The 26,233-nt window shown below is 52.4% G+C and overlaps 2 protein-coding genes across 7 annotated transcripts in view; both read left to right on the top strand.

Annotated features, from left to right (window-relative positions):
* SGSM1 (small G protein signaling modulator 1) overlaps positions 1 to 12,527 on the top strand; it is a 29,104-nt gene extending 16,577 nt beyond the window's left edge. For 2 of the 4 annotated variants that reach the window (XM_042828874.1, XM_042828872.1), the window contains exons 14-26: positions 650 to 788; positions 1,284 to 1,348; positions 1,693 to 1,838; positions 2,130 to 2,258; positions 2,393 to 2,575; positions 3,718 to 3,789; positions 4,044 to 4,625; positions 4,819 to 4,943; positions 6,015 to 6,097; positions 6,280 to 6,389; positions 6,640 to 6,736; positions 7,089 to 7,256; positions 7,725 to 12,527. In XM_042828874.1, coding sequence (XP_042684808.1) covers positions 650 to 788; positions 1,284 to 1,348; positions 1,693 to 1,838; positions 2,130 to 2,258; positions 2,393 to 2,575; positions 3,718 to 3,789; positions 4,044 to 4,625; positions 4,819 to 4,943; positions 6,015 to 6,097; positions 6,280 to 6,389; positions 6,640 to 6,736; positions 7,089 to 7,256; positions 7,725 to 7,813 — 1,988 coding nt within the window. In that variant the 3' untranslated portion in view covers positions 7,814 to 12,527. The remainder of the gene's footprint in view (positions 1 to 649; positions 789 to 1,283; positions 1,349 to 1,692; positions 1,839 to 2,129; positions 2,259 to 2,392; positions 2,576 to 3,717; positions 3,790 to 4,043; positions 4,626 to 4,818; positions 4,944 to 6,014; positions 6,098 to 6,279; positions 6,390 to 6,639; positions 6,737 to 7,088; positions 7,257 to 7,724) is intronic. The other 2 variants (XM_042828875.1, XM_042828876.1) reach the window with 2 other exon arrangements.
* Positions 12,528 to 16,195: 3,668 nt separating this feature from the next.
* Positions 16,196 to 26,233, top strand: part of KIAA1671 (KIAA1671 ortholog) — a 45,349-nt gene continuing 35,311 nt past the window's right edge. The window contains exons 1-2 of one of the 3 annotated variants that reach the window (XM_042828642.1): positions 16,200 to 16,275; positions 20,455 to 20,678. The gene's annotated coding sequence lies outside the window, so the exon portion shown is untranslated. Of the gene's footprint in view, positions 16,276 to 20,454; positions 20,679 to 24,293; positions 24,402 to 26,233 lie in introns of those variants that run through there. The other 2 variants (XM_042828641.1, XM_042828640.1) reach the window with 2 other exon arrangements.

Raw genomic sequence — 26,233 nt, 5'->3', positions numbered from 1 at the left:
TGATGGAAAGGGAGAAGGCTTTAATGGGAATATTTCAGCATTTTTCTTACCCATACTGAAGGGCAGGGGCTGCTCCAGCTCCCAGCTTGTAGAATTGAGGCCATTGCCGTAGCAGTTCTGAGTTTAAGCAGGAATTTAACAAATGACAACAAGAGCTGCTGAGCACTCCTGCTGTTTCCCTCATCAAGATGTTCATCTCCTGCCTTGTGATTTGGATGTTCCTGTCTTTCCCTGGAGTCTGGATGGGGTTCTGGTGTTGTTAGAGATGAAGGCTTTTCCCTTCCACTGATCCACTCCTCCTGGGGCAATGGTAGTTTTCAATCATGTTTTTTCTCATCTTTGTGACAGCCTGTTGTCCCTGGTCTCCCTGTGATGAGGTTTGCTTTCTGCCTCAGTCAGCACTGGGTTTAAGATGAGCTTGCTGAAGGCACTGCGTTAATTAGCAGATGGTTCTATTGCTCTCTCTCATCAGTGCTCTTTGTTTCCTTCCCTTTCTCCTGAGCTCACCACTGCTGTGATCACCTGCTGCAGGCCTTGCCTGCTTGCTGGAGTCTCCTTGGGATGCAAATTGGGTGCTGCAGCTGCTGATCCTCTGTCAGCCCGACCTCAGGGCACTGCCTGTGTCTGACTCCTCTCTCTGCCTTCACAGTGCCCCAGGACCTGATGGATACCCAGGGCCCTGGCCTCCCTCCCATATGGCAGCCCAGCACCCGAAAGTCCTCCTGCTCCTCCTGCTCACAGAGCGGCTCCTCTGACAGTGCGCCGGCCAACGGCTGCAGCCATGAGAGGTAGGAGGGCTGTGCTGCTCACTTGGGGAAATAGGAGGAAGTTTTTCACTCAGAGGGTGGTGAGGCACTGGCACAGGTTGCCCAAGGAGGCTGTGGATGCCCCATCCCTGCAGGTATTCGAGGCCAGGCTGGATGTGGCTCTGGGCAGCCTGGGCTGCTGGTTGGTGACCTGCACACAGCAGGGGGTTGGAACTGGATGAGCATTGTGGATCTTTTCAACTCAGGCCATTCTATGATTCTATGAAATAAGGTTGGATACAGCAGGGCTTATAGCTCAGATTCAGTGGATAGCCAAACAAGAGCAGCTGTGCTGTAGGGGCTCTTCCAGCTGCTCTATGGCTGTGTCCTGGGTGCAAGAATGCTGCTCCCACGCTGAGCAGAGTTCCCGAGGTGCATCCATCAGTGAAGGCAAAGCTGGAACAGTCAGATCCAAGCAGGAGGGTGAGGGCATGGGAACATTTCCTCCCCTCGCATCTGGTTTGTTTTTGTTGGCAGAGCTCCTCTGAAGCTCCTGTGTGACAATATGAAGTACCAGATCCTCTCCCGGGCTTTCTATGGCTGTGAGTACTTGTTGCATCTGTGGTGCCTTAAGACATATGCTGGGCAAGGGACAAGGTTCTGGGCTCAGGGCAGAGTGGTGCTGAGGCAGCAGGATGGTGGGGACCAGGATCAGCCTGTTGCATGTATGGCTCCATGTTCACGTGCTCAGGACTGGGAGCAGACAGCTGAATTCTGGTCTGAAGGTCAGCCTGCATCCCAGCGAGCATCAGGGCTGGTGGGAAAAGACAACAATATGCCAGCTTGTCCCAGCAGGCTTGAGAAGATCTCCAAGGACTGATCAGGGCTGTCCCCAGCCCTTCATCCTTAGTTCCCCAGGGTGAGTTTTTGCTTCTGCCTGTTGCAGGGCTGGCCTACTGCAGACACCTCTCCACGGTGCGAACCCACCTCTCTGCACTGGTTAACCACAGCATCGTGTCTCCCGACGTGCCCTGCAGTGCTAGCTCAGGACTGACTGTGGACATATGGCAGAAATACCTGGAGGACAGCACGGTAGGGCCAGTGCTGCCAAGACACTCTCCTGAGACACAGTGGCACGGTGGTACCCTTGGGTAGCTTTGGTGGGCTACTTGTGGTGAGCCAGTAGTTCCCAAAATACCCATCTGCAGGGGCTTCTGGCTGTGCTTAAGCCCTAGTGGGGATCTGAGAGGGCTCTTGCAGTGGATGAGCATGTGATGGTCAGCATCTTGGTACTGCTCTGGGTGCTGGAGGTGGCCAGGTTGGGGCGGTGCTTGCATCCACAGTCCTGCTTGTGTCTGTGCTGACGTGGGGCTCTTCACACAGAGTTATGAGGACCAGGAGCTGCTGCGGCTGATCTACTACGGTGGGATCCAGCACGAGATCAGGAAGGCTGTCTGGCCCTTCCTTTTGGGCCATTATCAGTTTGGGATGACAGAAGCGGAAAGGAAGGAGGTTGGTATGAGTGTGCTGCCAGCTCTGCAGCCTGGTGCACTGCCTTGGTGTGCCTGCGGTGATTCTCAGCTCCAAGCATCCACGTGCCTGCCAGAGCCCACGCCATTCAGAGACCCTTTGTCCCACTGCTGCAGGCTGATGACCAGATCCGCACCTGCTACGAGCACACCATGGCAGAGTGGCTGGGCTGTGAGGCCATCGTCCGGCAGAGGGAGAAGGAGTCTCACGCAGCAGCTCTGGCCAAGTGCTCCTCTGGGGCCAGCTTGGATTCCCACATCCAGAGGATGATGCACAGGGACTCAACGATCAGCAACGAGGTGAGAGTGCGGAGGCTCAAGAGGGCTGTCAGCATGCTGCAGGGCAATGGGAGCTTGCAGCCAGTGGGTCCCGGCAGAGGGCAGCAGCCCCAGTCCTGTGGAGCATCCCTTGGTGTTCCTGGGGTCTGTGTGATGCAGGAGAAGGGCAGGGAGGGCTCTGTGCCAGGGGTGACGCGGAGGAGGAGTGGGCTGTGGGTTGGCACTGCCGCGGCTCTGCGGATCGTTCCCATCCTTGTAGCATCTCCGCTGTGGTTCTGGCTTTGTGCTCACTGCCTGTACGGGGAACGTGTGCTGGGAGGGGAGCTGGCTGTTCATACATGCCAAAATTCACCCTTTTCCCCTCTTAACGTGAAATTTCCTGCTGTAAAATGTTCCCATGGTAATGGAGGAAAGCTGTCGCCCTTCCTCTCTCTGCCGGAGCCCCACAGTGTTAGGGTGGGTACAGCTCCTGCTGCTGCTCTGAAAGCAGTGTGCTTTCTTAAAACCCCCATTGTTTCAGTGTGATGTCATTGCCATGCTCTGTACACCCAGATCTGCGTGCAGCAGCTGAGGGCTCCAGAGGAGGCTCAGAGGGAACCTGTGGGGCAAAGCCCTGAGCTGCTCAATGCAGAGCCCAGCGTGTCCTTCTGTGCTTCAGCTGCGAGGCAGAGAATGGTGCCGTTGGCTTCTGGAGGTGCTGCCTGGATGGAATCTGGCTTAAGACATCAATACTTGTCCTTTTCTTAAAGGAAAACAAGCATTAATATGCTTCGAGGGATTGTTTTATAGCCCGTGACTTCATCGTTTATGTAAACTGAGACGCTTTGCTGCCAAATTAGGACAGAGATTAGTAGAAATCTGCACTCTGAGGAGACAGCATGACCTCTGTGAAGGCCTGAAGAGAGCAGTTCAATTCAGACCCAAACACACAGCACTTGAACCGCTGTGTTGGCTTGGTTGTTGGCTTGTGGAAGGCTGAGGCCAGGTGGGACAGATCAGCAGAGCTGATCTGACATAGTTCAAATAGGAGAATTTATTGCGTGCATTTTTACCTCCCTCTTTACGTGCAGAAGTGCCCACCTCTGGCAGCGTGGTGCAAATGTGTCCACTCCTCTCAGACCCAGTGCCCTTTGCTATTTCAGTGCTTTCTCTCCCCCTTGCAGTCCTCGCAGAGCTGCAGCTCTGGCCGACAGAATCACGTCCGGCTGCAAAGCGACTCCAGCTCCAGCACGCAGGTGAGCAGCAGACCTCACACAGGAGGGCGTTTGGCTGCTCCATGTGTTAGTAACGTGTTGAATCAGTGGGTTTAAATGACATTCTGCCCCATAGATTGCACTGAGTAAAGTGTAGTTCTTGGGAGCTGGGGAGTTGGGGGTCTGGGTTGTGCAAAGGCAAGCACTGATCTGCCAAGGGCGAACAGGGAGCCTGAGGGTGAGGACGTCTGCAGGGGGGTTGTCCCATCCCTATGCCCAGGAATTCCCTCATGCAGGTGTTTGAGTCAGTTGATGAGGTGGAGCAGACGGAAGCAGACACTCAGCTTGAAGATGGCAAACAAAGCAAGATCCCCAATGGGACCGTCCCCAACGGCACGTGTTCCCCTGATTCGGGTCACCCCTCTTCCCAGAACTTCTCCATCACTTCGGGCTTCTCGGAGCGCAGCTTCAGCAATGAGGACAGCGCTCTGGAGACCACCAAGTCCTCAGCCAGCTCACAGGGGAGGGCAGGCGGCTCAGAGCCGGCTCCGCAGGACCTGGATGGAGCCCTGCAGGAGGAAAAGCTGCAGGGCCAGGACAGCCTGGAAGGCGAATTTCCCGCTGGTGGAGGCATGGACTTCATTTCTGTGGCTGAGAGTTCGGCGGCGGTCCTGCGTGTTTGTGATGCTGTGGCACTGACAGTGGTGGAGAGCTGGGCAGACAGCGAAGCTGAAAAGCAAAGCTTGGTGGAGAGTGAGGATAACCTCTCTGAGGAACCAGAGATGGAGAGCTTGTACCCGCAGCTGGACTCGCTGGCTGTGGCTGATCTGGCCAACAGCGAAGCATCTCCCGTCTCCTCAACAGGTGTCACCTACTCTGTAAGTATTGGTCACTGCTGGCTTTCCTTGTGAGCCTCACACCATTTACCTGCAGTCGCCCCATGCTAATCCAGCAGCTGTGTGCACAGGGGCTGTCCGGCTTCTGCCCCAAACTGCCACGTTGCTCCTTTGCATTTACACCTTCTGTTGTTTTTTCTTTGCGAACAAATCAATTTGGGCACTGTTTTGGCAGCCGGAGCTGCTGGACATGTACACGGTGAACCTGCATCGCATCGAGAAGGACGTGCAGCGGTGCGACCGCAACTACTGGTACTTCACCCCCACCAACCTGGAGAAGCTCCGCAACATCATGTGCAGGTGGGAGCTGGGTTGGGGGGTGGGCCAGGCCGTGTGGAGTGCTGGGCAGGCTGTGAGCACAGCCTGGGCCAAACTGAGGGCTCCCTGGGGCTGCCCGTGTGTGTGAATGCAGCGCAGCCTGCCTGCTCTGGGGAATGAACCAGGAAAATTAAGCGTGAGGATCAGCCCACAAAACTCTGGTGCTAATGAGGAGTACCTGAAACAACGCAGTGGTTCGTGCCCACGCAAGGAGGCAGGAGTACCTGGGTGTGTTTCTGATTCTCTTTGCTTATCCCTGTGACTAAGAGGTTGCTGTGTGACATTCACCGACTCAGAGCAGCTCCAGCTCAGCTGCTGTGGCTGCTGCAGAGGCAGTGGAGGCTAAAACATCGTTAGTCATATTGCAAATATGAGGAGAAGCTGCTGTTTCATTGGAGCTGTCGCTTTATCTGGCAGCCAGAGCTGGAGATCTGTGCTGAGATGAGACTTGCGATGCAGCAGGATTTGGAAGACTAGGGGGCAGGGTGGAAAGGATTGTTTCTCTGTGCCAGCAGTGGATCAGAATCCTTTCTGAACACATTTTGTCTTGCTACCAAATATGGGAAGATATCTCTGCGGGGCTGATTGCTTCCTGGGATGCTCGGCCCAGGGAAGCGGAGCAGGCTGTGTCCCCTTGGCGTTCCCCCAGCCAAGGGGATGAATCAAGGGGCAGGGTGAGAATGGGAGATAAGAGCACGAACTCTGCCCTTTGCCCAGGCACTGCATCTTGCTGTGCTTTCTGCTTTCACTTTTCCCTGCACCTGTTCCCCATGCAGCAATCTTTGCACGGTGTTGATCTAGTGCTGTACCATGCATGACTTCCCTGAAAGTCACTATGGGAACTTAATCATTTACAGGCCAGCTGCAAGGGAGCAGAGCATGGGTGTAATGGAACAAACATGTCTGATATGCCCCAACTGCCCGCGCCCATGGACTGGTGGCAGCTTGCAGAGCATGCCAGCATGTGAAGAATGAAGGCAGGGCACACGCCAGCAGGCAGTGGCACTGGTGTGTGGGGTAGGGGCTGATGCTGCCTTTCCTTCTCCCTCCCAGCTACATCTGGCAGCACATTGAGGTTGGCTACGTGCAGGGGATGTGTGACCTGCTGGCTCCTCTCCTGGTCATCCTGGATGACGGTGAGTGGAGGGCTCTGCCCCCTCCCCAGCACTGTGGTGGGGGTGTGAGAGGATCTGCTGGGTTACCCCTGCTGTGCCTTCCTGGCTCTGTGTGTGTGGAGTGGGAGCGATGCTCCTTTCCCTACATGGGGCAGCTGTGGTGACATGCATGGCAACAGTGACCATCTCTCCTCCCTGTGCAGAGGCCCTGGCTTTCAGCTGTTTCACTGAGCTCATGAAAAGGATGAATCAGAATTTCCCCCACGGCGGAGCCATGGACACTCACTTTGCCAACATGAGATCTCTGATCCAGGTAGGGTGGTCCTGGCTTGGGTTCGACAGCCTCTTCTGTTCTGGGGATGGGGATTGAGAAGGGGCTGCTGTGGGGAGCAGGAGAGGAGCAGGGGGTGCTGTAAGGAGAGCCTGGGAATAACCTGTGCCAGGGCTGCAAAGGAGGGTGAAGGTGTGAAACAGAGATATGGGAGGAGAGCGATGGGAGCAGGGAGAGCATCGCTGGTGTCTCTGGTGTGCACTGATGGATTTCCTTTGGCTTTTCTTGGCAGATTCTGGACTCTGAGCTCTTTGAGCTGATGCACCAGAATGGTGATTACACCCATTTCTACTTCTGCTACCGATGGTTTCTCCTGGACTTCAAGAGAGGTGTGTGCAGGGAGAGGGACAGCTGAGACCAGTGAAGGGAGGTTGAAAGCAGGGTTTGCCATGTGTTCCTGTTTTGCTTCTCCCTGCTGGGATTGTGGCTGACTTTTCTGTCTAGATCAGAACCTGTTGCTCCAGAGTTGCTGGTGAGCCTCCAGCAGGTTTATGTCCTGCAGTCTGTCCCACCTGCTGCAGGCCAGAATGTTTGTCTCTGCGATGACTGACTTGTTCTTTGGTAACAGGTTGTTGCGGCAAGAAGCCACCAGCACATCTTCTGCAGTGAATGCTGCTGTGAGTCAGGCTGATGGAAGCCTGTGGCTGATGTGTGACAGTTGGGCTTTTCCTCTCCTAACAGAGCTGGTGTATGACGATGTGTTCGCCGTCTGGGAGACCATCTGGGCAGCTGCACACGTTTCCTCTGCACACTATGTGCTCTTCATAGCTCTGGCTTTGGTGGAAATGTACCGGGACATCATCTTGGAGAACAACATGGATTTTACAGACATCATCAAGTTTTTCAATGGTATGGTTTGTATTCTGTTGGGATGAATTTGTGGCAGCTGCTCAGAGGTAGGCAACATGTCTGGCTGACTGTAGACAGTCATGTCCTGACTGCACTGGTAAATGTTGAAAAAGAACAGTGTATGTTGTGTGATGCTGATATTTGGAACGTGGTGGTAAAGGGATCACTTGCTTCTGAGGAGTTCAGACAGTGCCTGGGGAGCCATCCTTGGCCACAGCCTGCATTACCTGTGCTTGAAGGCAGCTGTGAGCATAGGTTGTGCTTCCTGCAGGCTCACAGTGAGGTGAGCTCTTTAATAATGGCCCTTCAGAGTCAGGAATCCACAAGAGCTGGTGCCTGGGAACTTGGCTGTGAATTCACAGCTGCTGCCTGGAGCTTGGCTGTGGGGCAGAAGAGGACCTGGGGGTCCTCAAATTGCTGGGCACTTGGGTGTAGCCTCTGTGTGGGTTCCTTCTGTCTGTGTTCCAGAAATGGCCGAGAGGCACAACACCAAGCAGATCTTGAAGCTGGCTCGAGACCTTGTGTACAAAGTGCAGACTCTGATCGAGAACAAGTGAAGGACCTGGGGAAGACGAGGCATCCAGACAGAGAGCTGGGACTCCCCTCCAATGCTTCCTCTCCCTTTTTCTTGACGTGCCACACCAGTGGAAGTGAGGTAGTTGGCCACACGCTGCTGTCTGAACTGGCAGTACCCATCGCTCTGCAAGTGCTGTGCTCAGTGTTAGGGCCGAGGGCTCCGATTCAGATCTGCACAGCGTTCTCCAATGACTTAACCAAAGATCTGTACAATTGTGTTGCATTGCTAGGGACTTGTTTTGGAGGTAGGGCCCGGCAGCCGCTTCCTGGCCCTGCTGCAGTGAAGGTGCAGCACTTGGTTACCATCCCAACTGCAGAAGCACTTGCCAGCATCCCAGGTCAGCGCTGGGGATCTGGGAGAGCAGGGCTGCCAGACCCAGGCTCTGCAGCCTTTGTTTTGAGGAAATAAAGCTGCTTCCTTCCATGGCCATTACCCATGGTGTGGAGAATGCAGCCAGCCCTGCGAGCCCAGGCAGACAGGGATGCTGCCAGCACTCAGTTTCTTACTAACATCTGAGGTTCTGCCAGTAGCAGAGAGGGACTTCGATCACAGAAATTCCTCTTCTTTTGATCTCGTCCCTTGATGCATAGCATCCCCTTTAGTATTTTTAGGGCTCTGCTCTCTCCCTTGGATTTTTACATTGTTTGTTACTATGGTATCTGAGCACACAAGAGTTTTGTCTGCAGATGGATTTTTGGAAGAGCTCCAAATTCAGCATTGGGTTTCTCTTTCAAAATTCAGCCTCTGTAATGCCTCTGAACACCGAGATCTGCTCCTGGCCTTGTCTGGGATCTCCAGACACCAGGTTTTTGTACCTGCCTTATTCTAGCTGCTTGTGTTAGGGGTCTGCTCTCCTGCCCGTCCTTCTGCAACCCCCATTAGGGGAGAGCTCCTTGAAAGGCAAGTGGGAGCTCCTGACCTAGTGGCTGTCCTGACTCCCCTCTGAAGGTGCCTGTCTCTTCCTCTGTTAGCTGGAAGAGTGGCTGCTTACAGCGGAACGGTGCAAATGGTCCCTCTGGTGCCTGCAGGTTTCTGTGTGCTTATGGGGCTGCTCGGAAAGCCCCCTGAGCCCATTGAAGGTCTCCAGTTAGGTCGTGGTGGGCTGCTTTTACCCAACGTCTCTGAGTGGTCTTTGCTTTTTGAAGATGCATTGCAGCCACCTTTCCTACAGTGGCTCTCCAGCATCGCAGCCCTGGAGCACGCTGCATGAAGTGCCTCTGTAGCACTGCCAGCACGGGGCTGAGCGTCTGTGGTGTGGATTTGGATTTGGATTCATTTCTCAACTCAGGTTAAAAAAAAAAAAAAATAAAAGAAGGGGAAAAAAAAAAAAAAAAAAAAAAAAAGAAGAGGTGTTGGTGATGGGAAGGTCTGTCTCAGCCAGAGAAGGCTTTGCCATGGCCACAGAGGGCTGTCTGGAATGCAGGGGAGATGCTGGGCTGGAGCTCTCTGTAAGGGAGTTTCTCTCAAGTCTGGCTGCAGAAATATGTTTTCCCCTCCCTGTGATGTGTGTGCTCTGCCCTCCACCCCTCTGGGCAATAGGGCCCTGCTCTTCTGCTGGAGTGCTGCTTGCCAGAAGGGAAAAAGGGCCCTTCCCTTCTTCTGTGGAACGTCAGTCTGGGCCGACTGTGCTCCGTAATGACTTACGGCATGTGTTAGATGTTGCTTGCAGAAAAAGGACAGGCAGACAGCTGCAGAGAGAAAGCTTCAGGAAAGTTCTGCAGTGAAGGAGTTTGCAGCGTGAGCAAATCAGCCACAGCCATCCTGCAGTGCCGGGATGCAGAGGTTGCAGGGAGCGGCGGTGTGCACCGAAATCTGCAGGAGGAGGAGAGCAGCTGCAGGTTTCCATGCCAATCTCTTGCCTTTGCATAGAGCAGCGCTGGATGCTTGTGCCCCTCCCAGATTGTTCCTCTTCTCTCTGGGTCTTGGGGTAGATGAGCGTCCGCCTGCATGGCCACTTCCAAAGGGGAAGGGGAGTGCTCTGCCCCATCCCCTCCAAAGGACGGGAGCCACTATGTAACTTAACATGATCCTGACAAGCAGCATCGCTGACACTTTATCCTTCATGCTTCTGGTTTTTCTTTTCTTGGTTTTCAAACAAAAACAGCCAAGAAATTCTGCACAATATTTGCTGTCCGTGTGAACAGAGTGCCTTTGGGCCACTCGATAGCAATGTTTGTTGGTTTTGGGTTTTTTTTGAATAACTTTTGGGGAGGAAAAGTATTTATTGATTGTACATTCCTGTGTGTCTGTGTGCACTGAAGTGTGTGAGCGTGCGTTGTGATGCAAATGGAGATGTATCTTTTCAATGTTGCCAACATATCTTGTAAATGTTTACCAGAGAATAGTGTCTATATATTATATATATATATATATGGTATAGAGAGAAAATATATGAATTAAGTGGGTTATTTTTTGAGAAGGGAGAAGAAATGTGTTGCTTCAAAGAACTGTGTGGTGTCCTTGCAGCTGTCCCGTGCTACACCCCCATCCCTGTGCTGGTGTGTGCAGAGGCACTGCTGTCCCCAAACCTTGGCTTGAGTTTAGCTCTGATTTTCCAACTGTGGATAAGAAGGAAAAACGGAGCGTGGGGGGGAAGCTCTGTTTCAACTCACGTGGGCAGAGCTGTGCAGGGCTGTGTCTGCCCTGGGTTGACATGAGTGCACAACGCAGAGCTGGGCTCTGCTGTGACTAGCAGAGCAGCTGGGTAGTCCAAAGAATACAGCCAGCCAGGTTCTGTGTCAATGGCTACTAAAGTCACTCTCCTTTGCAGCTGAGCGAGGAGCAGCCTGCTGCAGGGCTGCCTGCCCTTATACAGCCATCCTGTCCGGCTCCTCGGGTGAGGAATTCTCCATCCCAGCAGCACCCTGAGCTGTGATTCGCCCCACACGATGGCTGCAAAGCTGAGGGCTGGCCTTGTGCTCCCCAGCTCTGAGCAGCTGCAGTGCTGCGGGTTGCATTGCCTGCTGCTGGAGCTCAGCTCCCAGCTGATCCCGGTGCATTTAAGTGCAATGTTTGGATCCTGGCCTGCTTTCCTGCACTGAGTGTTTCTGCTGCTAAATAACTCTTAGTACCCATCTCTTTCAGTGTTGCTGATGTGAATGCTATGTGAGTCGTCTTTGTTCCTAAGTGAGTGATTTTTTAGAGGAGTTTTGCTGCGTTGGGTGTCTGAATAGCTTTGCTTCTGACATTTTTCATGAGGATTGAGAGAGATTTTTGCCTGGGAGCATCCTGCTGCTTCCCTGTTCTGCTCCCATGCAGAATGTCCCTGAACTCCCACCCACAGCCCTCACTGTACCCGCAGTGCGACGATCAGCAGTGCTTTCCCCATCCCTATAAATCCCACACAGGTGACCAGGAGCAAGGTCACAGAATGAGACTCTACTTTCTTCCTTCTTACTTTACTCACGGTTAAGCAGCTGGATGGCCAGTTTTCCTTTCTTCCCCAATTTCTCTGCAGTGGGAGCAACAGTCCCGGGCTCAGTGCTGCAGACCCCACTGTTCTGCCTATGGCAGAGCCCTCTGCTCCATGTGCCCACGGCAGTTTCCTCATAACACTTGGCCTGTGTCTTTGTTTGGGAATTTTCACTGGTCCCAAGCAGTTCTGAGCACATTATTTTTTGGCATTCTGATGTTGCATGAGCACCAATTGGTGGTGGAAGAGCACAATCTGCAGATGGAGCGACAATTTCTGGCAAGGTGGACGTCGTGTAAGTCCCACCAGAACCTGATTTCAGAGCTCTGTTGTAAAGATGTTCAGATATCCTCAAGCTGATGAAATGCCACTTAGTGCCAAGCGCTGTTTTGGGCACTCAGGTATCCTTGCTCAAGGTCACTGTCCTTGCTGTTTTCACACACTGCTGATGGGGACACCTGACGTCCCTGTGGTCCACCATTTCACTCACCAGGTTTATGTTTATGGCACTGTGGGCCAAAGCTGAAATTGCTTGGGAGCTGCAGCTTCCCACGGCCCGGGGTGCTTGGGTTTGTTCGAAGCTGTGGCTGACCCTTGAACTTCCTAGAGAATGCACCCTGTTGGAATAGCTGTCTTGTTCTTTCAGTGTGCTCTAATTTTAGATGAACGATAAGCACGTTTCACCTTAAAGTCCAGTTCAGCCCTTTAATAACTTCCTTTTAGAAACTGATTTTGCACATGGGGACCGAGCAGGGACAGGCAGAGCTGTGCCTGTGGGTCTGAGAGAGCCTGGGGGCACAGAGCCCCTGCACAGGGACGGTATGTTGTGTAGGAATGGGAGAATGCTGAACGGGGGAACTCCCAGGAAGGGGAAAACCCACCTGGGTGACACCTTAGGCCCACAGTTGTCACCTCCCTCGTGCTGGGACCCCTGGGGTGTGAATGTCTGAATGGAAGTGGTGTGCCAGTGTCAGACTTCGTGTTGCCCTGCACTGATTGCTGCTTTTCCATGTTGGATGCCATTTTGGTCTCTGGGAGTTGCTCTATCTGAGGTTAACGAGCACTATAGCTTTTAATATATTTGTAGAAGTGCTGCTAATGTTCTTAGATGATTTAAACTCCACACTGTGGTGTAATATCTGTTTTATATTATTTTATTCATGCTTTTTTTTTTTTTTTTTTTTTTTTTTTTTTGGTACTGTAAACTGTTCCTTATTGTTGTTCAGAAAGAAAAATTAAAGCTCTATTCTCTATGGTTGATGTATTTTCCAATTGCTGAGCCCGGGCTGTCCTTTGTGCTCATGAGCCCATCCCCAATCCCCATCTGAAGGTGGGGAGGGGGCAGCTGGGTGGGCAGCACAGCAGTCGTGGTGCCTTCCTGCTGCAGGTAAGGGGGTACTGCAGGCATTCAGTGCCCCCCATGGCATTGTGCTCGGGCACAGAATGGCAAAATAGGTTTGTATCAGCCTGCATTTGAGTGTCTCAAGCAGAGCCAACCGAGTCTGCAACACGCTCCTAAAAATGGGATAGAGGAGAAGGCAGGATCAGGTGCTCGCTCCAGATTCCTGCTTTTACGTACTTATGAGAAGAGGCTTAATTAAATAAAACCTGGTATTTAATTAATCCTTAATATGTTTGCTTCTTGGGGCATGTTTGCTCTAATGGCACAGCACCAGTTTTCAGTGCAGGCTTAATTGATTGCAGAACTCACAGCGAAGAACTTCAAAGGCTGACGAAGACGCTCCCCAGACAGACACAGTTTGGAAACTGTCAGGGTGAGATTCCACCAGTCCTTGTGAACGTGTTAATTACCTGATATTAATTAGCAATCTAATCACCAGAGACCAGGTCCTCGGCGTGCAAACATGCTCTGAATGCATTGAGAGGAAGGAGAGGTAAACCCCACACTGCTCAGATGGAGGGGAGTAAGTGATCCTATAAATGAATGCCATTAGTTTTTAATTTTGGATGCTTCCTCCCAAAAGCTGCAGGGGAGCAGCAGACTGGGAGCAGCATTCCGGGCTGCAGGGGCAGGAGCAAAAGGAGATGAGGCTCAGAGCTGCTTTTGGAGCTGCTGCCTGGGTCGGCCCTGGGGTAGAGAGGTTTATTTGAGCCTTTATTTGTTGAGCAAATGGCACCGAGATACTTGCCTTTATCACTTTGATGAGCAGTGTGCTGTTGTTGGCTGCTGTACAGCAGCTCGGGCTGAGCTCTGAGTCACTCTCCTGCCTGGGAAAACAAAGGCCAACTCCCAGGAATTCTGCTTCCAGCACAGACCCCATTCTGTGTGCTGACAGTGGGCTGGGGCTGCTCAGCCTTCCCAGGCCTTGCAGTGCTGAAGGCTTGTACCACTGCAAAACCTGCACCTGCTCTGATGCAATAAAATCTCAGTGATTGTGTGACCTCCAACAACCCTTTCTGACTAGAAGAGCATTGTGCACACAAATTAAATGCTTGATTATCCTTGTTTTTCTGTCAAGGATTTCTGGCTGTGGCTGCTTACAACTGTAGGATCAGGCAGGCCTGACAGCCTCTGCCTTGCCTAAATTCTGTTTTCCTGGAGACATTTGGGTGCTGAGGGCAGTGACTGCAGGGGTCTACAGGGCTGCAATTTGAAGTGCTGTGGGCATCCTGTAGTGCTTGTCCCCAGACCCAGCAGAAGTGTTCTCCATGCCTGCAGAACAGGACAGGTAACTGGGGCAGGGAGGGATGGTGCCCTTGCTCCTTGCAGCCACATCAGTGAGACTGGCGAGGACCTGCAGCACGTGCAGGTGACAGGAGCAGGCTGCTGTCATGCAGTGTCACCTCGAGCTACTGTTGTTGCCTGACCCCTGCGTGCAGGAGCGGGGTGGTCTGGCACTCAGTGCACACAGCATGTGCACTTAACTCATTTCTCCACTGCAGGGCTCTGACAGACTGTGTGAGAGGATGCAAAGTGCTGGAGCAGCCCTGCTGCTGCATGTCTGCCGTTTGCTGTTCCATGCAGCTCCTCGTACCCTGAGAGGTAACTGTGCTGTAGAGAGGAGCAGCAGAGGCATTGCCCACCTGGGAACGAGCCGAGCTACTGTGAGCCAGCAAATCTGCCTGGCAGAGCCTTCTGTTAGTGCTGTGGCAGAGAGTGTTAGTGTTATAGAGATGACAGCTTCTCCAGGTCTGTCATTTCTCTCAAGTATGAGCACTCCTTCACTGTACACTGCTTGCTTATCATTGCACTGACAGTATTGGTGAAAACATAAACCAAAGGTCCAAAGCTCAAACATCTGCGTGCATTGGGTCCGGCAGTGTCTGCTATTGCCATCCACACCACAGTGTGGAATTACAGCTCTAATTTATGTACATGGGGTGACAGAGCAGGGCCCTGCGTTTAACTGTGCCCCTAGATTGCGGTTAACTCCAACTTCTGCTGGTAAATGCATAGAGAGAAGAGCCGGGAGAGGCTGGAGATGGGGAGGGAGCATCAGCTCATAGAATGGCTTAGGTTGGAGGAGACCTTAAAGATCAGCTGGGTTCACGGCACGGCAGTGCTGGGGAACACAGCTTTCTGCAACAGCCCTGCAGGTCTCACGGGCTCCTCTCCATGCCAGACCCGCACTGCTCCCATGGGGCAGTTCCCCAGGCTGTCTGAGGGTTGGACACGGCCCCTCCAGCCACGCACAGAGGCTGCTGGGGAGAGCTGTGTGCTCCCACTGCAGCTCTGCATCCCACGGGTGCAGCCCGGCCTGCTGGGACACGAAGCGTGGGGAGTGCTGTGGCTGCTTTGTAGTTCAGCTCCCAGCTCCCTGGGCACGCTGAGGTTCCTCCTCATGGTGGGAAAGGAGGCAGCAGCTCCATGGGAAGGTGTCTGCTCCCCTTGAAGTCGCCCATTTCTATGCAGCCCCAGGGCCTGGCGTGGCCAGCTCGTCTCCAGAAGCACTGCGGTGTGCGGGTGTTTGTGGAGGGCGATGCCATCCAGGTGGCTCCTCAATAACCCATCTGGATATCTCAGTGTTTCACACTGCTTTCTGAAGCCCCCTATATGCTGGAGCAGAGGTTCCTAAAAGACCTCGAAGAGATGAGGAGCAGAACGCCCTCTATGAGCACTTCCATGGGGAGGGGATGGGGTGCAGAGCTCTGCATTCACGCAGCTCTTGCAGGGCCAGAGCTTTGGATGCTGGGACCTTGCCTGGCCCATCCCTGCTCAGCACAGCCACGGCAGCTGAGGTGGCCCAAGGAAGTCACTGCCCTCAGACAGCTCGGGAGGGGTCACGGAGGGATGAAGCAGCGTCGGGGCTGTGCGGTGCAGCTTTGCTCTCGTGTGTCCCGCGGAATCTGCAACTCCTGGCACCAGGGAAAGCAGCACGGCTATGGGGGGCACGCCGGCATCAGCGGCTCTGCGGGAGAAAGCTCTTCAGTGGAGGAGAGCTGCGCCTCAGTGCGAGGGGGAACGCCGCTTAGTGTGAGGGACAGAGCTCTTCCTCAAGCTGAGGGGGAATAAGGAGATCCCCCCCCGAGTCTGAGCGCAGCCCTTCTCGGGGCGGGGCCAGGACTCGAACCCGCGTGCTCCCCACCCACGGCCGGCGCCGCGCCCGGACCACCGGGCGCAGGTGGAATGGGGGCGGGGCGTCCCGCGAGCAATCGCCCAATGAGGAGGGAGAAGCGAAGCTCCGCCCATCCCGGCGGCTCCGCGCGGTCGCCGTAGCAACAGCGGCGCTTCCCGCGGGGCCGGGCCGGGCTGCGCGCGCCGCGGTACTGACGCCGGGCGGGGGAACGGGACGAGACGGAACGCGACGGGACGCGACGGGACGCGACGGGGCCGGACGGGCGCGGCCCTCCCCCGCCTCCCGCCCCGCCCCGCCGGGCACTCCCGCCGCTCCGAGCAGCCCCCTCGGGCAGAGCGGCGCGGGGGGCGGCTCCGCCCCGCTCCGCCCCGTCCCCGCCCCCGGCTGGGTGGGGGTGTCCGGCCGTGCCCGGGTGTCCGCCGGGCGGGCCGTGCGTGGGCCGAGCCTCGTTCAGATTCGGTTGGCAACTTTCCCGCGGCGGACCGGAGCCGGGTGAGTGCGGGCCGGGGGTTACGGGCGGCGGGGGAGGGGCGGCTCGGGGCTTTGCTCTGCCCGCGGGGTCGCACGGCGCAATGCTGCTTTATCCCATTATATGGCAAATGGTGGGCGATTCTCCTGGCGGGCGGAAGAGGTAAAGTGTGTTTCCAGGGTAACCGTGGGGTTGTTCGGCTGTTCGGCCTTAGGGAGTGCCGGCGGTGTTTCCTCCTCGTTGGAAGGCGTTGCGGCTCTCGGTTGTAGCAGCGGCACAAAATTTTGTTGTGGTTTGGTGACATTGTAGGGCGTGGTAGGGAAACGGGCAGCGTGCGGCGGCAATGCTGATGGAGTTGGCAGGCGGCTTCAGCCGGGGATCCAAAAAAGCTTTCAAGAATGTCTAAACTTTTTTTCCTCGCCATCTTCTGTAGAGTTTTCCTCACTGCTTCTGGTGGTTTTTTGTGTAAAAATAGCCAAGAGGATGCATTAGCAAGTAAATCTACTGAGCCTTTCTGCTTTAGAGCCATTAAGGAGGCTGGCAGCTGCTTAAATTGATGCAGACCACGGTTCACCTGTGATGGTTGCGTGGTTTGTTGGGGATTCACCTGTCAGCCTCAGTATTTTCCCTTTCAGGCTGTTCTCCACGCTGGTTCCCGGTGTGAGGTTGGAATTCCTGTGTGGCCAAAGCACTCCGATGGTTCCTATCTGGTATCAGTGTGCTGGGGGAGCTCTGAAGTCTGATAATTAAGCACTCGGTTCCCTTTGTCCGTTGCTGTATTGCAAGCTGTGGAGAGCAACAACATTCCCTTTCCTTTCTTCTTTTCCATGCCGTTTCCAGCCATGTACAACATTGTGCCTCTGGATGTGACCCTGCTGTGTCTGAAGGCTGCCAGCAGCAAGGAGCACGGTGTTCCTGAGCAGTCCCAAAGGGTGCAGCAGCTATGTGCCATGGGTCCTGGGTGCAGGGATGTTGGCACACACACAGTTGTGCCAGGCTCTGCTCGGTCGCTGCTTGTGTCCCTGGCTCTCTTTGCAGCTGACCTTGGCACCTCCCTTCCTTTTCAAACGCGGTTGGTGACTGCAGAGTAAAAAATGAGCTTTCTCCATGGTGAGAATGCATTGCTGTGCGCTGCCTCGTCCTCTCCTCGGGATCGGTCTGTGCTGGAGCTGTGCTCACAGGGCTCTCTCTCCTGGCAGCTTTTCCCATTGCCATCAGAATGAAGCTGGTGCAGCTCCGTGTTGTTTCCCTGCTGCCCATGAGTTCTCTGGAGCAGTAAGGGAGCGTCCCATCGGTGCTCTGAAGCTGGTAGCTGCCTTACTTGCTGGCCTGGGGATGTGTCCTTTGGCAATGGCTTTGTCACGCTGCGTGGTTTTATACAGCCCTGCCTAGCAGAAGAGGTGCATGTGCACATGAATGACTAAACGCAGGACTTAAGTGTTCGACTTCCATGCAGTGCTGCTGTCCTTTCCGTGTTTCCAAGCTATTGCTTTCTATGGGACGTTTTCCTGCAGGAGGATGTGAATAACACTGGTTGGAAGTCTGTTTCACTTTTGTAGCTTGGTGCACTTCCGTGATGCTGTTGGTAGGGAAATACTCAGAGTCTTCCCACAGTATTTCTTAACACAGGTGCTGTGTTCTGAGGCTTTTTGATTCCTAGCAGCAAGCAGCTTTTGGGAGGAAAACTCTGTGTCTATTCGGTGCTTGGAGGCGACGTTCCGGAGCAGCTCGCCTTGTGTGCTGTGGGCTGTTTGCAAAAGCTGGGCTGCAGTGAGCTGCTCTGTCCTGCAAGCCTGGGCATGAGGCTTGCAGCGATGCTATGAGCACAGCCCGTATCACTTCTCCACTTGATGCACGAGGGGTGACGAGAACTTAGGGGTGTTGCAATCTTTTAGTTGTGTTTCTCGTTGTTTTTTTTTTTTTGGTTTGTTTTTTACATAGGAATCATCCATAGACATCCTATAGGAAAAGCCACGATCTGCTTGCTTTCGTATCGGTGTCTCTCGAAGCGAGGGCTCCCTGTGCTGGAGGAGCACATGGGGGCAGCGCGGGTGTTCCCGCAGGAGCAAACTTCAGCCTTTGGAACGCACTTGGGTTTAATGGCTCTGACAGCATCGCTGGGAGCAGCCCTTGCTGAACCCTGGCTGCACCTGTGCCCTGTGCAGCGCCGTGCGTGGGCTTGCTGTGCTTCCTGCTGCTCTGCTCGGGGCTGAGGGATGCTGTAAATAGCAGCTGAATTCCTTTTTATGTTCTTCATCCCCGTGCTAGGTGTGTGCGCATTGGCGTCTGGGGGAAATCGGGGCTCCTGAAAGCCAATTACAGAGCTGCTCATTAGAACCTCTTATCAGCATTAACTGCCCCAACTTTCCATTCTGAGCTAGCATAAAGCTGTGGCGTGCCTGGAAGGAGATAAATGTTGGACTTGCAACAGTGTGAGCACTGAAAGCTTCTTGCTCTTGTGATGATTATGAGTCAGGATGATCGTTAGCTTGCTGCAACAAGTAGAAAAGATAACCAAACCTGCAGCAATTGGATTATCTGCCTGGTTTTCACTGAGAAGGGAAAAAAAAAAAATGACATGGGTGCGCTCCAGAAGTTTCCCTAAGCAGGGAGGGTACAGAGCATGCTTTCCTTAAGCAGGTCGTGCAGCGGGCGGGCAGCTCCAGCTTTGTGCGGCTCCTAATTGTCTGGGTGCAGAGAATTAGTGTAAGGCTCAGCGTGGGGCGGTGGGAGATGAGTGCGTTCCCAGGCAGAGCAGCCCTGGGCTCGGGGCAGCGCCGCAGCTCTGACCCACTTAGCAGCGCTCCTCAAAGCGGCCACGCGCTGCTGCAGGCAGCTCGGGTGCAGCAAAAGGGGAGGAAAAGAAAGCAGCTCTGTTGGGTTCAGGCTCAGATGCTTTGGTTTGGTGTGTTGTTGACTTGTGTGAAAGCATAGAGTGCGTGCATGTGCTTTGCTGATGCAAACCGAGATGTTGCTGTAGACATCAGCGCCGTGTTTATGTTTTCATAGCGGCTGTTTTCTGCTCCCAGTACGAAGCACACGCGCTTTGCTTTTGCTCCTGCTGTAGGAATAGGGAGGTCTTTCTGTGACGCCGATTAGAATTTGAAAGAGGCACACAGGGATTGAGGTCTGTCCGTCTTCCTCTCTTCCAGCGAGCTCAGGCTGCAGCTTGGATTCACGCCTGGCTGCCGTGCAGGCAGGGTTCATGCAGTCCCTCTCGGTAGGAGCGAGCTGTGCCAGCACCCAAGAGGGTGTTTGTGTGCTGCTCAGCCATACAAGGCTTTCGATGGACAAAGCTGCCTCATCCGGAACGAAAGCATTTCAGCCCAGTAAAGCCACGATACATTTGAAACAGAGTTGGAATTTTTGGCCGCAGTAATCGCGTTTGATTTTCAGGAGAACAGTCGGAGCTCTTCTCTGAGCAGAACGAGCACAGATGCCTTTCTGAGGCGGGCATTCCTCTGAAGTTGTGCAGTTCAGCTGGTTTCTTCCTTTATTTGGCGGCCTGGCAAGCAATGTTGTTTTTGTTGTTTGTTGTCAGGCAGTGCTCTGACTGTAACAGCGCTTGTAAATGTGGGCTATTAGTGTGATTTGCACTCAGAATATTTAAAGCAGGCTAATGGTTACCTATGTATCACCCTGTTCTCACAGTACAGGTACGCAAATCACAGAATCACAAAGGCTGAAAAGGACCTCTAAGGTCACCCAGTCTGACCATCAGTGTTGCCTGTTAGTCGTGTCCCAAAGTCCTACAGCCACCCTTGCCTTCAGCACCCCCAGGGACGGTGACCCCACCACCTGATGGGCGCAGAGATTTCCTTTTTCCATGTCGTATTCCATCCTGCAATCACAGCAGCATTTAAGAAAATAGATGCCTTGGCTTAAGCAATGAATCCAAAGCGTTTCTAAAACATGTTTGAGCGGATCTATCCTGTAATTCCTACTAGGCAACTTGCAGTTTACATTCCTCACAAAAGGCAGTTTTTTTGTTGTAAGAGATGACTTCTCACTCAACTGGACGGGGTGATGGATGTTTTCTTGTCTTCACCCGTAGCTGTGCTTGACTCACCCATTGGAAAGACTCGTCCGTAGCTACAGGTCAGCATTTAGCGAAGGTCAGGGAGGCCAGTTTCTGCATGGTGAGCATTATGCTAATTCGGCTGTTAAACATATTGGAATTGTGCTTCCTTTTGCTTCTGCAGTGCTTGCAGATTCCATCGGAGCCTCTGCTCGGCGCTTGGAGTGCTGAGGGTTGGTCTGGGCTGGGAGAAGCGTCCTTGTAACCACGCAGCTGCCAGTCCTGGTTCATCCCCATCTAGTCTGGTGTTGGTGTCGTGCTTACGTGTGAAGAGGAGCTGAGAGAGGCTGAAGCCCAGCATAACATGGAATATGCATTTTTTCTTCCTGGAAGACGCTTTTAATTGAGGTAAAAGGCTGGGATAGCTGTAATGATTCACTTCACAGAGCGAGACATGCGGGGATGTGGATGGAAGCAGATGTGTAACTCAGGTCCAGCTGCTGACCATCTCTTACAAACAGTATGGAGCCTTTTCTCTTTTATTTAGTCTTCAGTCGTAGGGAGGGGGATGGATGTTGTTTCCTAACCAACGTGTTTACTGCCTTTTAGAGATTATTTGTGGCGTGTTAAAACATACGCAGCACGTCTCTAATGTGGTGAATGTGGGTAATGTTGAATTTGTTGGTACTGGACTGTTGCACATGAGGTGAAACACAGTTGATTTTGAATCCTTTTTTTTTTTTTTTTTTGTATGGTAGATACATGGTTACATGGATACATGGGGATGATTTGTGTGCAAGCCTGGCTCTGTAAGGAGCAAGTTGCTGTGTTTTCAACTTCTCTCCAAAGTTTTCTGCTCAGCTCCACTCTTCGCGTTGGAGTAACAGCTTTAATTCCAGGCTGATGGACATTCAGAATGTTGCTTTTATTGATGCTGAAAATGGTTACTCTAAGGTTAAAAAAAAAAAAGCCATTTGTTCTGTTCAGCTTGGCTCTAGAAATGGTTGCACTTTTATCTGTGCTACGTCCCTCCTAATAACAAATTGCTCCTGCTTAGAGCCACTTCATTCTGGATTTTGCTTGCTGCTGTAAAACCTTTGTAAAGCCTGACCATCACCTGCTGCTGGTGTTGGCTCCCTGAAGTGCTGAGATAACTCCCACGTGGAACCTCACATCTCAGCATCCTGATAATTGCACTGGTTCCACCAGGTCTCAGTGCTGATAGAGCATGGAACAGTCTGTGAGTGTGGCAGGGGCACCAGCAGTCAGTGTTCTGAGAACATCTTCACCACTGCAGACTAAGTTGGACACTGGGCAGTTTTGGGCAGGTAGGCCAGGTCCTCCCATCCTGTCTAACTGCTTTCTGTTGGCTCTGGTTGTCTGTAGGTTTGGCTGGGAAGTCCCTGGCGTTTTCTCCCTCTCCATCACCTCCATGTTCTCAGTGCTGCCACGTCAGCGTAGTGTTGTTGGCTCTGCTGCTCTTTTTTCTCCCTCTCCACTCCAAATTGTTAAGAGTTTATGTGTCTGAGCTGTTGACTTTCAGTTCGTGGGTTATTTTTCTCTCTGTGTTTTCTTGAGCATATAAGGAGATGGAGGGGATTGCTGTAGTCATAGAGCTTCTAGATAGCATGTTGGCTGGTAATTCATTGCAGGCCTCAATTTTCCATGTAATGTCATGTTTCTGAGGAACAATGCTCTCTAATGATGAGGTATTGTTATTGCTCACTTAGAATGGGTACAGCTGTGTTACAGTTTTGTTATCTTTAAGACAGGAATTCCTACTATGGTCAGAAAGAAAGCTGGAAACCATTCCTTAGTTATGGGTGCCCCATCCCTGGAGGTGCCCGAGGCCATGGGTGGGCCCTGGGCAGCCAGAGCTGGGGGGCAGCCAGCCCATGGCAGGGCTTGGAACTGGGGGATCTTCATGGACCCCTCCAACCAAAGCTCTGTAATTGGTGTTAGAGGAGGACAGCCCAATAGTGAGGCCCGTGCTGGTGTGGTGCAGCTCCTCCTGCAGTGACGCTTGGGATGAGTATTTGGGGTTGAATACAGAGCCCTGTTGACCAAGCTAGGTGACGTGCTCATGTCATGAGTAACAAAAATATCCAAAGGGTGGAATGGTGGACTGAATGGAGAAATTGCTACTGGGCAACTGAAGGAGGATGCGTTGTTAGAAGCAAAACGTGGAGCTGCTGAGCACAGCGTGTGGTTGCAGGAAAACAAATGGGGAATCAGCGAGTGAAGACGTGGGGTGGTTGAGCTGTAAGAGCTGAAGCAGGCCATAATGTTCCAAACAAAAACATGTAACAACAAATGGCTCTTGTTAGATGGAAGCTGGGAAGCAGCATGACCTGTTACAGCACCTCGGTGTGTTCCATGCAGGAGTCTTTCTGCTGGTGGTGGCTCAGCTTCAGAGCTCATCCTTGCAGACAGGGGCAGGTGTAAAACTGTGTGTAGGTCTGTTGACAGAAGCAATCTGGCAGCTCAGACCTCAAATGCAGATGTCAGTCGCCCACTTTTTCCCTTTGTCCTCTGTTTTTATGGCTTAGGTTTTCTTCAGATGGTTAAAAATGACCTCTGAGGTGGCACAAGACCACTAGCTTTGGGTTTTCTTAACATTAAACGCTGGATGAAGCGACTTTGTGCTTTCTCCCTATGTTAATACCTTAATCTCTTTCTCAGCCATCAGATGAACGTACAAAAATGGGCAGCATTTATAAATGAGTGCCGGGAGCTCCGACTTGGTCGTCCTTTCTGAAGGTGGTTTGCAGGGCAGGGTCACAAATACATTTTCCAGCGCTGGCAATCCTGTTACAATTTGAAGAGGAAGATCAGAGGATTACGGGCTTTGTCCTCCCCTGCAGTCTCTGACACAAAAGCACCTGCCCTGCGGAGGCCAGCAGGAAATGGCTCTTTGCGCCGCGCTATTTCTGTGAGATGGTGACCTTTGGAGGCTCTGTCTATGAAACGATCCCTTCCTTCTGCTTCCTCCTTGGGCACAGTGTGGTTCTTCCCAGTGGGGGTGGTCTCCGAGCTCCTGTTACTGTCCAAACTCAGCCTTGAGGGTGGCATCCTGCGCTGGGGCAGGATGAGAACCGGCCCTCATTCGGTCCGGGGGATGTACATCAATTAGCCTGGGGTTAATTTCATTGCGATTCAGAGCGTGGTATGAGAACAAAAGAGAGATGTATCCGGGGGATTAACCTTCTTCCATTCGAGTCTGTGCAACGTTTATTTTAAACGTGACAAAGTGTGAAGTTAAGCTTCATGCACAAAGAGATTGTTGTTCCTGCAAATTAATATATAACTTCCTCCTGAATAATAATGATTCCAAACAGGTTGGAGGAGAAGTGCCAGCTCGCCGAGTTAACTCTTCATGCTCTGTGTGCCAGGGGTGTAAACTCTTCTGCATTTGGGAGCTGTGGGTAGAATGGTGCTTGACCCGAACAAACCAACTGTGCTCCTGTAAGTGCTTTGCTTTGTCTTTTTTTTTTTCCTTTTTCCTTGAGTTCCACAGACAAACTTTCTTGCTTGTAGCAAGACCCGATCATTAGTATTTCATCTGGTGTGCAGCACAAGTGCTTCTGGAACGTCTGGACTGCATATTGTGCTGGGGAAGTCATTTGCAGGCGTTGGTTGTGGGCAAAATGCATTTCCGAGGATGAAGCCTACAGGAACATTAGCAGGAGTTGAAGCTGACCGCAAAAACAAATGTTTGATGACACGAGCAAACAGAGCAGAGCTTTCTGAGACCTGCTGGGAGCGCCGACCTTCTGCATGAGCACGCTTGTAGCCTGACTTCAGCCATACTAGTAATTCACGTTGTTCCTGCTGGATGTCATCCAGCGTTGGCAGAAATCGAGGTTCTGTTTTTGTTCTCTATTTCAACTGCTGAAAGAATTGAGGTTTCTGAAAATACCCACCCACTAACAAGGCAGGTGGAGTCTCTCCCGCGGCGCGCTCACTGGGAATGGGGATGACTCACTCGGAAGGGTATCAAAAACTCCTGATTCACTGCAATTTCAGAGCGTTTCTCCTTTGGGTAAGGTTCGTTCTGGCTGGCTCTGGTGAGACTCATCGCAAGTGAGGACCTCTGTGAAGCTCAGGAGCGAAGAGTTTGCGATGAGATGGGTGAGGAGGACGAAATGAGGGAAGGACGGGGCGGAGAGGTGGTGATGTGGGTCAGAGGGGTTGCTGAGCGTGCTCCTGGTGGGGCTGCCATAGGGAGAGCCAGCTGGCAAGGGTGCAGCGAGTGGGAGGGACCTGGTCAGGACCCTGCTTTGCACAGAGTTGATCTTAACAGTGGAGTTGTTGTTAAACCACGCTGGAGTGGGGTGCCAGGAACACCACTGCTCGCTGCCGGCGGTGCTGCTTGTTGTGGATAGATCCTGTCTGGTCACTTTTTAGATGTGACACAAACAACATTACAGAAATCACGTAGGACTGACAGCAGTGGAAGAATTTGAATTAATTTGAATTAATTTTTTTTAGGCAGGTTATCCCCTCATTACGTACAGGGGCATTTTCCTATTGAATCCTACTGTAAAGTTGTGTTTTCGTGATAGTCCCACCAACTGATCGTCCTGCTACGTCAAGGAAGTCCTCTCGGATTAATATTGCCCATTACACAGACATGCCATTGTATTTAGCAGCAAATTTATGATTTGATTAGACGTGTAATTACGGAAGTTATGAGCTTGTAGCACTGGGTGACTCGTACCTGTTTAACTACCTTGCCTAACATGGGTTAGGGCATTAGAATTATTGACATAACATATACTAAAATACCAGGTGTTGGGTTGCCCCTCCAGCACTGGGATGCCAGCACATAATCAAAAAGATGGAAAATATTTCTGTTCTTTAGTGCAGGTCTGGATCTCAGTGGAGCTTTAACTGATGATAGTTATGCAATTGCACTGGCAATAGCAATTAGAGATTTACAAGTGCTTGTAAATGCTGCTATTTATAGGCTGACTCTTTGTTGAACAGAACACTAACCTTTCCCTGCAACGGGAGAAAATGTCAGGGCAGAGCAGTTCACCCTTGGGATGGGGCTGGACTTCGATTTCCCAAAGAACAGTACTTTGACCTTTTATGAACTAAAAGCTTCAACCACGTTTGCACACGGGGAATGGAGATCTTGCAGTCCTTGAAAGGGTTTGCATTAAAGATGTTTGGGACTTTGCAGGTCGTATCTGTCTGGTGAGATGTGGAGCACTTATTTTTAGATTTCTACCAGGAAACTTTCATTACTGGCAGCAGAGCAAGCACTGTGTTCTCTTGAAGCTCTTGCCATGCCTTGTATTTCCTGACTGTGCTGCAGGAAGCCTCATGCTCTTGGTGGGACACACGCATGCGGTTAAGCCAATCTTTGTTCATACGTGCATGATAAGTGATGGGATTAAATAATTAGCAGGGCAGATCCTATCAGCGGCTCTGAGCGTTGCAGGAGGCAGCAGAGTGCTTAAGAAGGGTTGCCGTAGGCTTTGATTTCAATGCATAACTGGTAGGCGGGGGGAAGAAAAAGTAACTTTTTTAAGACCAGGGCACTTGGTTAATGGGAAAACTTGTCATAGAAGCAGTGAAATAAATCCAGCACTGCTCTGTGTCTCTGCAGTGGATGGAGATGGTTGTTGGTAGCTGCTGTGCTTTGCTATACCAACACAGAGCTGCCCAATGGATGAACACACCGATGGCATTGCAGGGTGCTCGGGAGCTGCTGCCTCTCCGCTGTACAAATCTCTGTACCATTTAAAGCATGCGAGCAAGGAAGTTGGCTGTAATCACGTGATTCGTGGTGGAAAAATTATCTGCAGGCTGCTGCTCCTGTTGTCCTAATAGGCTTATGGGACTTAGCCCTGATGTAAGTAAGAGCGGTGCGCTGGTGGGCACGGCGGGGCAGGCAGCTGCGTGGAGCCCTTCCCTCCCCAACATGGCCAAAATGACGCCCTGCAGTGAGTAAT

This window comes from Centrocercus urophasianus, unplaced genomic scaffold (genome assembly GCF_019232065.1).
Source record: "Centrocercus urophasianus isolate 14NV4802_14NV808 unplaced genomic scaffold, USGS_Curo_1.0 seq_30, whole genome shotgun sequence".
NCBI classification, from domain to species: domain Eukaryota; kingdom Metazoa; phylum Chordata; class Aves; order Galliformes; family Phasianidae; genus Centrocercus; species Centrocercus urophasianus.
The sequence above is the reverse complement of the archived record's forward strand: the minus strand, read 5'-3'. Positions and strand labels throughout refer to the sequence as shown.